Below are 17536 nucleotides of genomic sequence, written 5' to 3' on the forward strand. Positions count from 1 at the left end.
TATTGCTGAACAGTCGTCGTCCTAATTTTGTTTTTATCACGTAACCGGTCGTGTGCAGTTCTTCCACTGGGGAACTGGGAAACTCTATTAACGTGCCCCTATCCACGAGGGTTCAGGCACGCCCACTTCGGATTTAGCCTCTGACTTCGCCAGTGACCAACTCCGAAGCAGGAGGGTTCTTCCACTGAACTGAGGGATCAGGTCAGGTCAGGTCAGGTCAAAGGGTTTTACGTGCACGTTCAGAGCAAGCTGTTGTAGCGCACGCCTGTCGTGGGCACAGGTGTCGGCCTTGGCCGGCCTCTCTGTCCAAGACAGGAAACTGAGAGATGTTTCGGGATGCTATGTATAGGCATTTTATAAATGTGACGTCACACTTAGGCTATCTAAATACAGAAGATCTTTAGTTTTCCAAACTGTTGGTAACATCCCCGCAGACACTGCTGTAAAGGTGTTGTTGAACAAAACAAACTTATCTAAGGTCGAAATACATTGTGGTTTCGTGTGATGCCCCATCAGTAATGACTGATCGTTAGCAATTACTTTACAGGGCCACGTTCGAAGAAGCGATCTCTGCGCTAAGATCACATTAAAAAAAAAATCTTTGACACCAATAGAGCACATTGAAAGATCACCTTCAGTGCTTCAAGTAGTTATCCACTTAAGGTGATATTAGGGTTAAGATCGCATCGTGGAATGAGGCCCAGGCAAATATGTTGAGGAGATTCTATTTATATGACGCCGTACCGACGGGGACCGATCCTAGACCGACCACGCATCAGGCGGACGCTTTACAACTGGGAAATGTCCCGCCCATGTGCGCATGAAGACATCATTAATTACACACGGGCGTAGGAAGGTGCCAAAACGTGAGTGGGCACACACACATATGCGCACACACACACACACACACACACACACATATGCGCACACACACAGATATGCGCACACACACACACATATGCGCGCGCGCACGCGCGCACACACACACACACACACACGCAATCACATTACGGACATACGGAAATGTGCGTCTTATTTGCAGAATACCGGCCTCGGTGGCGTCGTGGTTAGGCCATCGGTCTACAGACTGGTAGGTACTGGGTTCGGATCCCAGTCGAGGCATGGGATTTTTAATCCAGATACCGACTCCAAACCCTGAGTGAGTGCTCCGCAAGGCTCAATGGGTAGGTGTAAACCACTTGCACCGACCAGTGATCCATAACTGGTTCAACAAAGGCCATGGTCTGTGCTATCCTGCCTGTGGGAAGCGCACATAAAAGATCCCTTGCTGCTAATCGGAAAGAGTAGCCCATGAAGTGGCGACAGCGGTTTTCCTCTCAAAATCTGTGTGGTCCTTAACCATATGTCTGACGCCATATAACCGTAAATGTGTTGAGTGCGTCGTTAAATAAAACATTTCTTTCTTTCTTTTATTTGTAGAATGTTCACCAACCCGATGTACTGTGGGATCCTGACGACGGAGAACCTGCTGCTGAACCGAAGACGAGACACACGGAAGGTTATTAAGCGTCAACACGAGGACACCCACTTCAACATCATCGAGACGTACGAGCTCCACTGGAAAGAGAACAGAGTGGCAGACGGTGAGGCGGTGGATTTCGCCGAGCCCGAAGCATCCGATCTCGACATACAGGACGTACCCCGGATATACGCATGCGCAACAATGTGGCACGAAAATCGAGTGGAGATGGTTCAGCTGTTGAAGTCACTTCACAGGTTTGTGTATTGTGTGTATTGCTGTGTGGTCCTTAACCAATCTGATTAAACTTAGCTCTACTGGGTCTACCAGTAGATCTAACAGCATGTTCAGGTGGCATTTCATCTATAAATAACAATTTTAATATCGACCAATTACACTTCGCCTTTTATAGCGTTATTCGGGAGCATACAAATATCGGGCGAGACTATTTATGCAACAGGCGAACTTGTTGGTCTATAACAGGTGGAAAGGTGCAGTAATAAACGTATAAATGTATACTAGTATAAACAGATTTTATGGCTATACCATCACGTTGTGGGGTTTTTTCGTCTTGAAACGAATTTTATATAAAAATTTATATTGCAATTAGTTTCCGGCATACTTCGTAATTCACCCGAATCGTTTCGTATACCCTCAACATAATCCCGAATGTTTTCAAATTCTTTTCAAATCACTGGCATGATTTTGCAAGTAAGGTTTTGATTGGTCGAATGAAAGGTCAACTGGACATGAGCTCCAACGGGCTGCTGTTAGATCCACATGTAATAGTGGAGCTAATTTTAATTAGATTGGTCCTTAGTCTGACGCCATATAACCGTAAATAAAATGTGTTGAGTGCGTCGTTAAATAAAACATTTCTGTCTTCTTCTTTTCTTTGTGTATGTTGAATAAATTAGGCTGGCTTTGAAAAAGAGTTACGTGTATCTCGTAGAGGATATTAATATGTATCCTGTAACAAATGTTCCTAGTGACATATTACGATGACAGATAAAGGAAAGTCATATATGTATAGTAGCAGAAAATGACTTTTGACGTCACGCATGTGACGTCATACGCATAGCTACATTACAGAATCGCTCATTTGAACTCTAGGTCGTCGAACAATGTAGTTTAAATAACAGAAATAATAGCTTTTCCCCTTAATTTGTTTGGCCTGCAAGATAAAGATAATAACTAGTTAATGACGTAGGATATCGGCTTTATCCTATTCAAGCCAAATGATAAATTCCGCTCAGCAATTTCATTCATCTTTCTCATCTATCACCCTCTGTCTATCATTCTCATTATTTTAATATATAGAGGTTATTACCAGAGTATTTGTCGGTATCGTCGATATCATCTATTAGGAATAAAAATTATTATTTTTATTCCTAATATATGATATTGACGATACCGAAATACACGAGGGTAATAATCTCTTTATCATATAATCTCAAGCTTAATACAACGTGTTTTTGTAAACTGTACACGCAACTTTAATTCCAGTCCGGCATTACTAGATATTCAAATGATGTAATAATATGTGGCGCGGTGTATTTTTGAATGGAAATGACGTCAAACTCAAATGACGTCATTATGGATATCCTTACATCAAAACAAACTTAAGCTAAACGTTTTTTTTTGTTTTTTTCTGAACGCTGGACAGTGTCAAATTGCCATTGAAATCTTTTTATTCGATGACTATGAATGCATACATCAATTATGGAGTGTTACCCAAGTACGTTTGCTTAAATGCCAATAAACCTAGTGCCGTGACCTCGATTAATTTACATGTAATTTGCAAAGTTATCAAATTCTTAAAGTATGTGATCTGAAAAATATCACATACTTTGATTGCACTGAAAATGTAAGATATTATATGATAAATTTATATATTTTTTAACATTTGCGGGCATCAAATAGACAATAACCCCCACAAATCTAAAAACTCCATATGGTTATGTCCATTGTAAACTGAATCGTTTTTCTTCTGAACTAACTGTATATTTGGTATTTCTTTAAAAAGAAGACCTCGCTACAATCTAACTCTATAAACCCTTCGCCTGTTCCAATTGCTAATGACGTCATTAGCTTTCCGGGTGTTATTTTCATTTGATCCCGGAAAAAAGATTGTAATTAACCAATCACAATACAGAACACACTCGCCGTCACATTGCAATTAACGTTTGAGTCGATATTTGGTTAACTCGATATTGTTTTGTGGTCTCCACGATATCGACACAACGGTGCTCGACTACATATTTCCCCCACAATTTCAATCAGTTTTTAACCTTCTGTGTCAGTTCACTGTAGTAGTTTAATAGTGGTCTAACTAGGTGACTAAGATGACTGGTTTATTTCAGACTGGACGCTGACCAGTGGAACAGGAAACAAGCTATGATGATATCAGGTGAAGATGATCCCAACTTCTACGAATATGAAGGTACTTGTTTCATTATTTGATGCAGGCTCAGACTACCAACTGTCACGACTAACTTGCCAACACGACGGTTACGTTGTAATTCCCATCTTACGACGGGTGCCACGTGTGTTTGTGTACGTGTGTGTGTGCGTGTGTGTGTATCTGTGTGTATGTGCACGCGCGCGTGTGTCAGAATATGTGTGTATATGTGATGAAACACTTTTCTTATTTTAAAATATGAGACAAACGTTACGTAAAGTTATTATCGCGACATTATTTATGATGAGTTTAAGACTTAAACGCGGACAAATGCACATGCACATGTACATGCACATGCACAGACCAGCATCCAAAATAAATTACCAAAGACACATGGCTGTTCAGGGACATTAACTCGTAAATTTGGCCCAACATGCAGTGCCGGATTTATAAGGGGGCAAAGGGGCACAGGGGGCAAAGGAGGCAATAAGGGGGCAGAGGAGGCAATTGCCCCCGACCCCCCCCCCCCCCAAGGTCTAAACCCGGCCCTGCCTACATGTAACCCGTCTTAATTTTGTGTCCCCCCCCCCCTTAATTCAGATGATTAAGATTTTATTCTGTTGATGTGCTACACCACAATATTGATGTATTTTATTTTGTATATCCACAGCACACATCTTCTTTGATGATGCCATGGAGATCGACAATGACGATAAATGTGTTGCTAATAGTTACGTCAAAATGCTGGTCAGTCTCGTGGCGGAAGCATGCAGGTACACATTTTTGCTTTGTCTACGTGGTTAAGCCATCGGACATAATGCTGGTAGGTACTGGGTTCGCAGCCCAGGGCGAGTTTTAACGACTCAGTGGGTAGGTGTAAGGCCACTATACCTTCTTCTCTCTCACTAACAACCAACAACAAATGCTCACTCTCCTGAACAGACAGCCCAGGTGGCTGAGGTGTGTGCCCAGGACAGCGTGCTTGAACCTTGATTGGATATAAGCACGAAAATAGTTTAAAAGAAAGAAAAAAAGAAGAAAGCTTTGTCTTCTGTAAAACAATAATGTAGGGTGTGCGAAGCGCGTGTGCAGAAATGTTTGGGGATAATCGTTGACCCATTGATGACATTAATATATCTACGGATGTAATAGGTAAGTTTGGGGGTACAGCCCCCCCCCCCCTCCCACCTCTCAGGTCCCTACACCCCCCACCTCGAAGTTGTGACAGGAGTTTTCCCTTCTCATTCCTATTAGATACCCGATTTTTCGATACCAAACCAGTTCACCACATGTCAGTTGCCCCCCCCCCCCCCAGTTTAACCAGTTAGCCCCCAGTTGAACCAATTCTCACCCGGTTTAACCAATTCTCACCCAGTTGAACCAATTCTCACCCATTTGAACCAATTCGCCCCTCAGCTATTTGTCAGTTATTCCGCTCATTCAATATTACGTTGGGTAATAAAGATAATTTTAGAGGAGGTTATTGGTGGTGTTTTACCAGCTTTGTGCGTTTTTTTTAGCTTTTGTTCAAGTTTTGTTTAGGGGTTTTGTTTAGGTTTTTTTTTTTTTTTAAATTGGGGGGGGGGGGGGGGGGGGGGGGTGTATAGGGTTTATGAAGGTTTTTTTGTTTAGTTTTTGTTTTGTTATGCGCGCACGTATGTGGGTTTTTTTTGTTTCTTTCTTTGGGGTTGTTTAGGGGTTGTTTGTGGGGGGGGGAGGTTATATCAAAATAATCATATGTTAGGCCTACACAAGAAACACCAAAAATTCTTTACGTGTTGAGGCGTTGCTAGAAGAATATTCCTTTCCGTTCCTCTCTTATAGTTGTGTACACAACCGGCCAATGGCTGTTCACAACCCGTACAAAGTGGTCACGCCCTACGGAGCACAGCTGGTTTGGCAGATGCCAGGAGAGAACCTTCTGTACGTGCATATCAAGGACAAGAACAGAATCAGACACAGAAAGAGATGGTCTCAGGTATTGTATAGGTGGTTACTTAATGAAGAAACATTAGATATCACAAGAGATGGTATCAGGTATTGTATAGGTGGTTACTTAATGAAGAAACATCAGACATCACAAGAGATGGTCTCAGGTATTGTATAGGTGGTTACTTAATGAAGAAACATCAGACATCACAAGAGATGGTCTCAGGTATTGTATAGGTGGTTACTTAATGAAGAAACATCAGACATCACAGGAGATGGTCTCAGGTATTGTATAGGTGGTTACTTAATGAAGAAACATCAGACATCACAAGAGATGGTCTCAGGTATTGTATAGGTGGTTACTTAATGAAGAAACATTAGACATCACAAGAGATGGTCTCAGGTACTGTATAGGTGGTTACTTAATGACGAAACACGAGACATCACAAGAGATGGTCTCAGGTATTGTATAGGTGGTTACTTAATGACGAAACACCAGACATCACAGGAGATGGTCTCAGGTATTGTATAGGTGGTTACTTAATGACGAAACATCAGACATCACAGGAGATGGTCTCAGGTATTGTATAGGTGGTTACTTAATGACGAAACACCAGATATCACAAGAGATGGTCTCAGGTATTGTATAGGTGGTTACTTAATGACGAAACATCAGACATCACAAGAGATGGTCTCAGGTATTGTATAGGTGGTTACTTAATGAAGAAACATCAGACATCACAAGAGATGGTATCAGGTATTGTATAGGTGGTTACTTAATGACGAAACATGAGACATCACAAGAGATGGTCTCAGGTATTGTATAGGTGGTTACTTAATGACGAAACATCAGACATCACAGGAGATGGTCTCAGGTATTGTATAGGTGGATACTTAATGACGAAACATCAGACATCACAGGCGATGGTATCAGGTATTGTATAGGTGGTTACTTAATGAAGAAACATCAGACACCACAAGAGATGGTATCAGGTAGTGTATAAGTGGTTACTTAATGACGAAACACCAGACATCACAAGAGATGGTATTAGGTACTGTATAGGTGGTTACTTAATGACGAAACACCAGACATCACAAGAGATGGTATCAGGTATTGTATAGGTGGTTACTTAATGAAGAAACATCAGACATCACAAGAGATGGTCTCAGGTATTGTATAGGTGGTTACTTAATGAGGAAACATCAGACACCACCAGAGATTGTATCAGGTATATATAGGTGGTTACTTAATGAAGAAACGTCAGACATCACAAGACATGGTATTAGGTATTGTATACGTGGTTACTTAATGAAGAAACGTCAGACACCACAGGAGATGGTATCAGGTATTGTATAGGTGGTTACTTAATGAAGAAACGTCAGACATCACAAGAGATGGTATTAGGTATTTTATAGGTGGTTACTTAATGACGAAACACCAGACATCACAAGATATGGTATTAGGTACTGTATAGGTGGTTACTTAATGACGAAACGCCAGACATCACAAGAGATGATATTAGGTACTGTATAGGTGGTTACTTAATGACGAAACACCAGACATCACAAGAGATGGTATCAGGTAATATATAGGTGGTTACTTAAGGAAGAAACATCAGACACCACAAGAGATGGTATCAGGTATATATAGGTGGTTACTTAATGAAGAAACGTCAGACATCACAAGAGATGGTATTAGGTATTGTATAGGTGGTTACTTAATGAGGAAACATCAGACACCTCAAGAGATGGTATCAGGTATATATAGGTGGTTACTTAATGAAGAAACATCAGACATCACAAGAGATGATCTCAGGTATTGTGTAGGTGGTTACTTAATGACGAAACATCAGACATCACAGGAGATGGTCTCAGGTATTGTATAGGTGGTTACTTAATGAAGAAACATCAGACATCACAAGAGATGATCTCAGGTATTATGTAGGTGGTTACGTAATGAAGAAACATCAGACATCACAAGAGATGATCTCAGGTATTGTGTAGGTGGTTACTTAATGAAGAAACATCAGACACCACAGGTGATGGTCTCGAGTATTGTATTTGTGGTTACTTAATAATGAAATATCCGACACTGCAAGAGATGGTATTCTATAGGGTCGTAGTTTTGGCACTACTTTCTTTCTTAGACATGACATGTGTATATGGTGTATTTACACTGCATTGTTAGACATGACAGTATATATATAGAATACTATACGAGTTTTCGCTAGATATTATTTTTACGAAACGAGTGAACTTCCCAAGGTATCTGACCGAACGAAAGTGAGGTCAGATACCTTGGGAAGTTCACGAGTTTCGTAAAAATGATGTCTAGCGAAAACGAGTGTGGTATTTTATTTATTACCTACCTTCAAACAATTGAATATTTGTCATAAAAAAATAGAAATTCCTGCATTTCGAATATGTAAACATTTTACACTGTGGCGGAATGATATCACAAGACTGTGCACTACGGTATGTCCCAAAGGTCGCCTCTTAACGAAATAGTTTGTTATACTTCCGGGGTTTTTTTAAAATCCATATTTCGTCCCCAAACCAGTTCGCTACCTGTTTGGTCGTCCCAGTTTTACATATATACATGTATATTTTTATTACAGAAACAAATGGCACAAATGGTGTGCGTGATGGTTATGAAATATGTTTTAAATTACATGCATTTTAAAATTTGGTAGACATGTGTAGTTTATGTGTACGTGATTTTAGTTTTTTTGTTTGTTTGTTCTTTGTGGTGGAAGGGTTTGTGGTTGTTATTTTTGTTTTACCCCTGACGATTTGGGCGGTTCATGAAAGGAAATAAAAGCACAGACTTATTTTATTTTAGAACACTGGATTACGTCTTAATTCATTCTTCAACAATATCTACTTCAATGTGGACTCGCAAATTGTGTATTGTGATTTAGAACAATTTAATTGCATTGACCAGACGTTGAACTCCCAGTATTCAGTGACGCATCATGGGGCCAAATAAGTATTGGGGAAGACGGGTATTACACGTGGGGCGAACTAAAAAAATTGCGGGCGAACTGTTCTGGGGAGAAGTGACTTGGGGCGAAACATTTGGTACCACGTTAATCTAGGTCAACACATGTTTGAACGGACGACAATACGAATATTAACTAGAAGTATTTAATTAATTAACATATAATTCAAACGATGATATGTGTGTAAATACAAAAGTCAGTTTTTATAACTCTGAACATTTCTTCTGATATATTTAGTCAAGTTTTTGACGCTTTTGCGAAGGCTGGGAAATGTGTTCCAACGTAATTTTTCATGAATGAAAAAAAAAGTCCCGGTAGACTTACTGACCAACCAATCATAATAGCCTTGCTTCATTGTCAACCAATGAAAAGACGTTCATCCGGTACGACCCTCGTGGTGCGTACCGTATTTGTACGACACCGCTATGCATTAGTTTTACTCATTTTCCACCCAATATGAAAATAAACATATATTGATGCATGTACCTTACAGCTTTCTTTAAATTAAAAAATGAAACCCAATGGAAATTTATGGGGAAGTACGTCTACACCACTCCCCTGAAAACGTCACTGAGAAGTAGCGGAAGTACAACGAACTATTTCTCAATGCGGCGGTACGTAGTCGTGCACCGGCTAGTTATGCAAATCAACATCCGGTCTTGAAATACAAAATTTATTTTTCATAATTTGCGTGATTTAAAGGAGGGTAATAAATAAAATACCACACTCGTTTTCGCTAGATATCATTTTTTATGAAACTCGTGAACTTCCCAAACGTATCTGACCTCACTTTCATTCGGTCAGATACGTTTGGGAGGTTCACTCGTTTCGTAAAACTGATATCTAGCGTAAACTCGTATAGTATTCTATATGTATCTAGCATGTTTTGCACTGCGTTCGTAGACATGACAGCATACATGTGTATCTGGTGTGTTCTACACTGCGTTCTCTGACTTGACAGTATACATGTGTATCTGGTGTGTTCTACACTGCGTTCTTTCACTTGAGACTATACATGTGTATCTGGTGTGTTTTACACTACGTTCTTAGACATGACAGTATACATGTGTATCTGGTGTGTTCTACACTACGTTCTTAGACATGACAGTATATATGTGTATCTGGTGTGTTTCACACTACGTTCTTAGACATGACAGTATACATGTGTATCTGGTGTGTTCTACACTGCGTTCTTAGACATGACAGTATACATGTGTATCTGGTGTGTTTTACACTGCGTTCTTAGACATGACAGTATACATGTGTATCTGGTGTGTTTCACACTACGTTCTTAGACATGACAGTATACATGTGTATCTGGTGTGTTTTACACTGCGTTCTTAGACATGACAGTATACATGTGTATCTGGTGTGTTTTACACTGCGTTCTTAGACATGACAGTATACATGTGTATCTGGTGTGTTTTACACTACGTTCTTAGACATGACAGTATACATGTGTATCTGGTGTGTTTTACACTACGTTCTTAGACATGACAGTATGTATGTGTATCTGGTGTGTTTTACACTACGTTCTTAGACATGACAGTATACATGTGTATCTGGTGTGTTTTACACTTCGTTCTTAGACATGACAGTATACATGTGTATCTGGTGTGTTCTACACTGCGTTCTTTGACATGCCACTATATATGTGTATCTGGTGTGTTCTACAATGCATTCTTTCACATGACAGTATACATGTGTATCTGGTGTGTTTTGCACTGCGTTCTTAGACATGAAAGTATGTATGTGTATCTGGTGTGTTTTACACTACGTTCTTAGACATGACAGTATGTATGTGTATCTGGTGTGTTCTACACTACGCTCTTTGACATGACAGTCTACATGTGTATCTGGTGTGTTTTACACTGCGTTCTTAGGCATGACAGTATATATGTGTATCTGGTGTGTTTCACACAGCGTTCTTAGACATGACAGTATACATGTCTATCTGGTGTGTTTTTCACTGCGTTCTTAGACATGACAGTATATATGTGTTTCACACTGCGTTCTTAGACATGACATGACACTATATATGTGTATCTGGTGTGTTCTACACTTCATTCTTTCATATGACAGTATACATGTGTATCTTGTGTGTTTTACACTGCGTTCTTAGACATGACAGTATACATGTGTCTCTGGTGTGTTTTACACTGCGTTCTTAGACATTATTGTCACGGGGATTCTATAATTCCCGTAACCGAATAAAACACGATTATCAAAATGTCTCTCCTACTTGTATATCTATTAGATCTCTCTGTAGCAGGCTGTTAAACCCTAGTATGGCTCGTCTCTAGGTATGATCAGAGATACGATCTTATATAAAGTATATATATTGATAGCACGTTTAGCTCACTAGAAACACAACAAAAACACAATACACTTTGGAATCTGTATTAATCTACGCTGACAAATGTACAGCCGTAGTAGTTAATTAATAACAGCAATAATAACAACCCAGAACTGATCACTTAATTAGTTAATCTCTAGGTGTCTAGTTACACAATATGCGAATCACTTCACCGTTACACCACACTCACACGTGTGATAATTGAGAAACGCTTCCCGGAGAAGTTAATTAATAAAGGAATTACAACACCATTCCTAACTGGTTAATTTTTAGTTAATCCTTATTACTCGTTCAGTAACGTGTGATAATTTAGAAACGCTTGCAGGGGAACTTAATTAATAAAGGAATTACAGCTCTATTCCTAACGGGTTAATTTTTAATTAACCCTTAACTACTCTTTCAGTAATCATGTAACACAGAATTAATACTTATCACAATAAAGACAATAACCTACAGTGTACCTAGGTCCGCTAGGATGACTGGCTAAGCTTTATATTACCAAATACTCGTATAATGTTAGAACAAAAAGTCTACGATTTACTTCGTCAGATGACCGAAGACACTGTCTAAAGAATATTGGTATAATACAGTATTAAAATATTTAAAGTCACATCAATCACATCAAGGTTATACACAGAGCAGAAAATATATTTACCAAAGTCCAAACGGACTAACGTTCCCTCGGTGCCTTCCTATTTGTTCTCGTCGATATCTCTAAAACACTAGCTATTTATTATAAATCAGGATTTTGCCTGGGGGTACAAGGCGGTACCTCACGTATCATCTCATATTCTACATCTACTAGAGTCGATATATTTCTCTCTTATCGTCAGTCTGGCTGTCGCCAACCGCGAGGAATCTCCTGGCCATAAACAGCACTACCGGAGATATTACGTAACTACTAGCCACATGGCCTCCGCACCTGGCTGAGGGTGTGTATTAGGCATACCGATCGAGGACGGTCGCGCAGAAGTCTTACGTAACAAGTTGCCCATCTGGGCTACGGGCAATAAACTGCACACGGCCCTCTAACACAATTAAAAATCGCCACAGGCGAAACAAATTTAAGAGCATGTTCCGTGACACACCCCCACCTCAAAAGGGATATTTCCTCTACTCTAGGAATAGGGAAATATACTACATTAAAACAAAAAGGTGCGTTAACCGACGCATACGGGCATTTATAACACATGTAATAATAAGGTGACTACCAGTAATCACACTGAGTCTCTGAGTCCCTGGTATACAAATAAAATATATATAAACAAAACAGAAATAAAGAATGTCAACACATTATCATAACGTTCAACTTCGGGACAGGGCATCAGCAATTACATTGGATGTGCCCTTGAAATGTCCAATGGTAATTGGGTATTCTTGCAGAAGAAGACTCCATCTCAAAACTCTCTGGTTGGAGGCTTTCATTAGGATGGTCCAGTCCGTCTTCGTCTTCTTGGAACAGCACAGCCCCAGCACCCACGTCACTGGCACCCACAGCTAACTTGAACGGCATTCGGTAGTCTGGTGCTGCCATCACGGGAGACGAGTAGCGCCTCTGCTTGAGACGGTTGAATGACTTCTCGCATTCACCTGACCAATGGAACTTCGTTTCCTTCTTTTTCAGCGTCGCACGTTTTCCAGGTTTTCTCCGATAGGCATGCTGTCGAATCTGTGTAGCGTTGGGTTCCAAGCGCACATCTTGGCTTACGGTATTGGTAACTGTTGGAAGGTTCTGACAAATGGAAACATTGTCTTGTTTCAACGTCGTCAACTTTGCTCGCTGGGGGTTCAAGTCTGCTAGAATCTGGCCGTTGGCCAACTTGATCTCCGCAGTCTTGACGTCATCACAGGGAATTGAGTGTCTCTCAATTTGGACCGGTCTCTCTGGAACTATCGGCAGTCTGTCAAAATAACCTTTTAGCAAATTGATGTGACAATACCTACTTTTCCTAACCCTATCAGGAGTGTTTATCACATACCCTGTCTCATTAACCCGTTTGTGCACAACATAGGGCCCGAAATACCTGTTCTGCAATGAACCCCGTTTAATGGGAAGGTACAGCAGCACTTTATCCCCTGGTTTAAATTCCCGACTCCTAGTCTTCCTATCAAACACTGATTTTATTTTGCTCTGAGCATGGCTCAGTTGCTTCCTAGCCTTCCTATCAAACTCTGATTTTATTTTGTTCTGAGCATGGCTCAGTTGCGTCCTAGCTAGTTCGGTCGCCGGCAACCTCCGATCTCTAACTCTCTTATTTATTAATACTCCCTTGTCCACAGTTAACAAGGTAGTGCGAACTGCCAACAATTTTGGATCAGCCCCCTACTCTAGAATTAACTCTTGTCTATTACAAGGTAAATCCCCTCTATCAAACACAACTGGTTCAATTCCCCTCTGCGGGAGATCAACAGGTTCCACCACATTTAATTTGTCAGTTGACTTATCTACCATTTTACTGATAACCTCATCCACTCCAATTTCATGGCTCACACACGTATCAGACAAATCACAAATATCCTCTAGATCCCGTGATAACCTACTGGCCATAGCCCTAGTCTTTACACACGCAGGATATTTAATCTCATCAACCTCACACTCTTCTATTGGTAACGTGCTGTCTTTAATTAACAGTTGGTCACATTTCGGCTGACAACACTGACTAGTCAAATCATTTCCCAACAAAACTCCTATCTTTTCAACAGGCAAGTCCTTCACAACCCCCATAATGACTGGTCCCGTCACAAACTTTGAACACAAGAAAACGTTATGTAACCGAACAACCATTTTTTCTCCAGTAACCGAGGTTAAAGCCAAACTACGTCCTATGTCTGAATTTTCAATACCAGCTAAACTCTTTTGCGTGATCAAACTCTGACTACACCCGGTATCTCTATAGATTGATATAGCCTTAGGACACAACTCTTGTTTCACATCACAAACCATACCAGTGGACACATACGGATTTACTTTCTCTGCAATGGGACTAACCATTAACTCTCTCGCTAACGGAGCTGACCTCACTAAACCGACCACTTGCGCATTATCGCGTTTCCTTTTAAAACAGTCTCCGATAAGATGGTTATCCTTTTTACAGTAACTGCAATGTGGACGAAAAGTTCGTGCATTGGCTGATAATGCAGGCCTATCCTTACTTTGCCCACCAGGTGCATTCCTTGCCTGACTAGCTGACCAACTAGATGACTCTCCCCGATAGTTACTTTCCCGGGAAAAACCTGGCTGAAATTTCTTCTTATCACCCTGTTGTAAAGAGCTACCCGGTACTGCCTGAGCTTTGTGTATTAACACGTAATCATCTGCCACTATGCCTGCCTCCTCTATCTTTTTGACATCACGATCCTCTAAATGAATACGTAAGCTAACTGGTAATCCATTTTTAATGTCCTGTAAGATCAACAACTCCCGTAACTCGGTATATGATTCTACCTGATGAGAAATCACCCATTATCAAACATCCCTGCCTTCTTAGCCACAAACTCACTATAAGACTGACCCTGCGTTTTTCTCAACTCGCTATACCATAAACGATAATCCTCAGGTCGTAATTCATACGCCCTCAACACCGCAGTCTTAACTAGGTCGTACTGACTTGCTCGCTCATCACTCATTGAATTATAAGCTATACTAGCCTTCCCCTTAAACTTAGACACGGCTAACAATGTCCACTTAGACTGCGGCCAATTTAGCTGCTTAGCGGCCCATTCAAAAAGTTGAAAAAACATGTCTACCTCCTGATCGTCAAATACAGGCACTGATCTATAAGCCTCCGACATGTTAAACCCATTTCCGGCTTCTCGTCTGACTTCTTCAGTATACAACTTTAACTCATATTCCACTTTTAATTTTTCTAACTGGAATTCTCTATCCCTCTCTTCTCTCTCTCTCTCTCTCTCTCTCTCTCTCTCTCTCTCTCTCTCTCTCTCTCTCTCTCTCTCTCTCTCTCTCTCTCTCTCTCTCTCTCTCTCTCTCTCTCTCTCTCTCTATCTTCTCTATCCCTATATCTATCTTCTCTATCCCTATCTTCTTTTTCTCTATGTCACGGGGATTCTATAATTCCCGTAACTGAATAAAACACGATTATCAAAATATCTCTCCTAACTGTATATCTATTAGATCTCTCTGTAACAGGCTGTTAACCCTAGTATGGCTCGTCTCTTAGGTATGATCAGAGATACGATCTTATATAAAGTATATATTATTATAGCACGTTAGTTCTCTGGAAAACACAACAAAAACACAATACACTTTGGAATCTGTATTAATCTACGCTGACAAATGTACAGCCGTAGTAGTTAATTAATAACAGCAATAATAACAACCCAGAACTGATCACTTAATTAGTTAATCTCTAGGTGTCTAGTTACACAATATGCGAATCACTTCACCGTTACACCACACCCACACGTGTGATAATTGAGAAACGCTTCCAGGAGAAGTTAATTAATAAAGGAATTACAACACCATTCCTAACTGGTTAATTTATAATTAACCCTTACTACTCGTTCAGTAACGTGTGATAATTTAGAAACGCTTCTTGGGGAACTTAATTAATAAAGGAATTACAGCTCTATTCCTAACGGGTTAATTTTTAATTAACCCTTAACTACTCTTTCAGTAATCTGTAACACAAAATTAATACTGGTACCTATCACAATAAAGACAATAACCTACAGTTTACCTAGGGTCTTCTAGGATGACTGGCTAAGCTTTATATTACCAAACACTCATATAATTTTAGAACAAAAAGTCTACGATTTACTTCGTCAGATGACCGAAGACACTGTCTAAAGAATATTGGTATAATACAGTATTAAAATATTTAAAGTCACATCAATCACATCAAGGTTATACACAGAGCAGAAATGATATTTACCAAGTATTACGTAACAAGTTGCCCACCTGGGCTACGGGCAATAAATTGCACACGGCCCTCTAACACAATTAAAATCGCCACAGGCGAAACAAATTTAAAAGCATGTACCGTGACACTCTATCGCTATCTTCTCTTTCTCTCTCCCTCTCTCTCTCCCTCTCTTCTCTTTCTCTCTCTCTCTCTGTATCTAATGCACGTTCTTCTCTTTCGTACTCAAGCTTTTTAAAAGCTAACTGTTGTTCCATACTCAAGTCACTTATCTCTATCTCTGGAACAATCTCACTGTCTTCCATAACAGGCCTATCACCAAAAACTTCCTGGATAATAATTGTCTTTATATCACCTAAGGTTTTTGCTGATGTTAAATCAATTTCTCGCTCACCCGCGATTTCAACTAACTCGGCCTTACGTGCTCGCTTAATCTCCACTACACTGAGCGTAGGCCTATCCAGCAAATTCTTATCCATGTTTAGATATGACGCACTTATTATTAATTAATTTTCTAGTGAACAACGTGCTACTTCTGGTAAATTTGTAAAAATAATTTATAAAGCCCCCATTTACAAACAATACATTTTTAAATATGCATGTCCCGTTTCAGATCCCGGACGAGCCCCCAATTTTCTACTCCTGTCACGAGGATTCTATAATTCCCGTAACCGAATAAAACACGATTATCAAAATGTCTCTCCTACTTGTATATCTATTAGATATCTCTGTAACAGGCTGTTAAACCCTAGTATGGCTCGTCTCTAGGTATGATCAGAGATACGATCTTATATAAAGTATATATATTGATAGCACGTTTAGCTCACTAGAAACACAACAAAAACACAATACACTTTGGAATCTGTATTAATCTACGCTGACAAATGTACAGCCATAGTAGTTAATTAATAACAGCAATAATAACAACCCAGAACTGATCACTTAATTAGTTAATCTCTAGGTGTCTAGTTACACAATATGCGAATCACTTCAGCGTTACACCACACCCACACGTGTGATAATTGAGAAACGCTTCCCGGAGAAGTTAATTAATAAAGGAATTACAACACCATTCCTAACTGGTTAATTTTTAGTTAACCCTTACTACTCGTTCAGTAACGTGTGATAATTTAGAAACGCTTGCAGGGGAACTTAATTAATAAAGGAATTACAGCTCTATTCCTAACGGGTTAATTTTTAATTAACCCTTAACTACTCTTTCAGTAATCTTGTAACACAGAATTAATACTTATCACAATAAAGACAATAACCTACAGTGTACCTAGGTCCGCTAGGATGACTGGCTAAGCTTTATATTACCAAATACTCGTATAATGTTAGAACAAAAAGTCTACGATTTACTTCGTCAGATGACCGAAGACACTGTCTAAAGAATATTGGTATAATACAGTATTAAAATATTTAAAGTCACATCAATCACATCAAGGTTATAGGCTACGGGCAATAAACTGCACACTGCGTTCTTAG

The 17536-nt window shown here is 39.9% G+C and overlaps 1 protein-coding gene across 4 annotated transcripts in view; it reads left to right on the forward strand.

Annotated features, from left to right (window-relative positions):
* Window positions 1–17536, forward strand: part of LOC121385560 — a 93130-nt gene that overhangs the window by 62976 nt on the left and 12618 nt on the right. For all 4 annotated transcript variants that reach the window (XM_041516280.1, XM_041516281.1, XM_041516279.1 and 1 more), the window contains 4 exons: window positions 1441–1737; window positions 3844–3923; window positions 4552–4654; window positions 5706–5859. In XM_041516280.1, the coding sequence (XP_041372214.1) occupies window positions 1441–1737; window positions 3844–3923; window positions 4552–4654; window positions 5706–5859 (634 nt within the window). The remainder of the gene's footprint in view (window positions 1–1440; window positions 1738–3843; window positions 3924–4551; window positions 4655–5705; window positions 5860–17536) is intronic.

The sequence above is a fragment of the Gigantopelta aegis genome, chromosome 11 (assembly GCF_016097555.1).
Source record: "Gigantopelta aegis isolate Gae_Host chromosome 11, Gae_host_genome, whole genome shotgun sequence".
NCBI classification, from domain to species: Eukaryota; Metazoa; Mollusca; class Gastropoda; order Neomphalida; family Peltospiridae; genus Gigantopelta; species Gigantopelta aegis.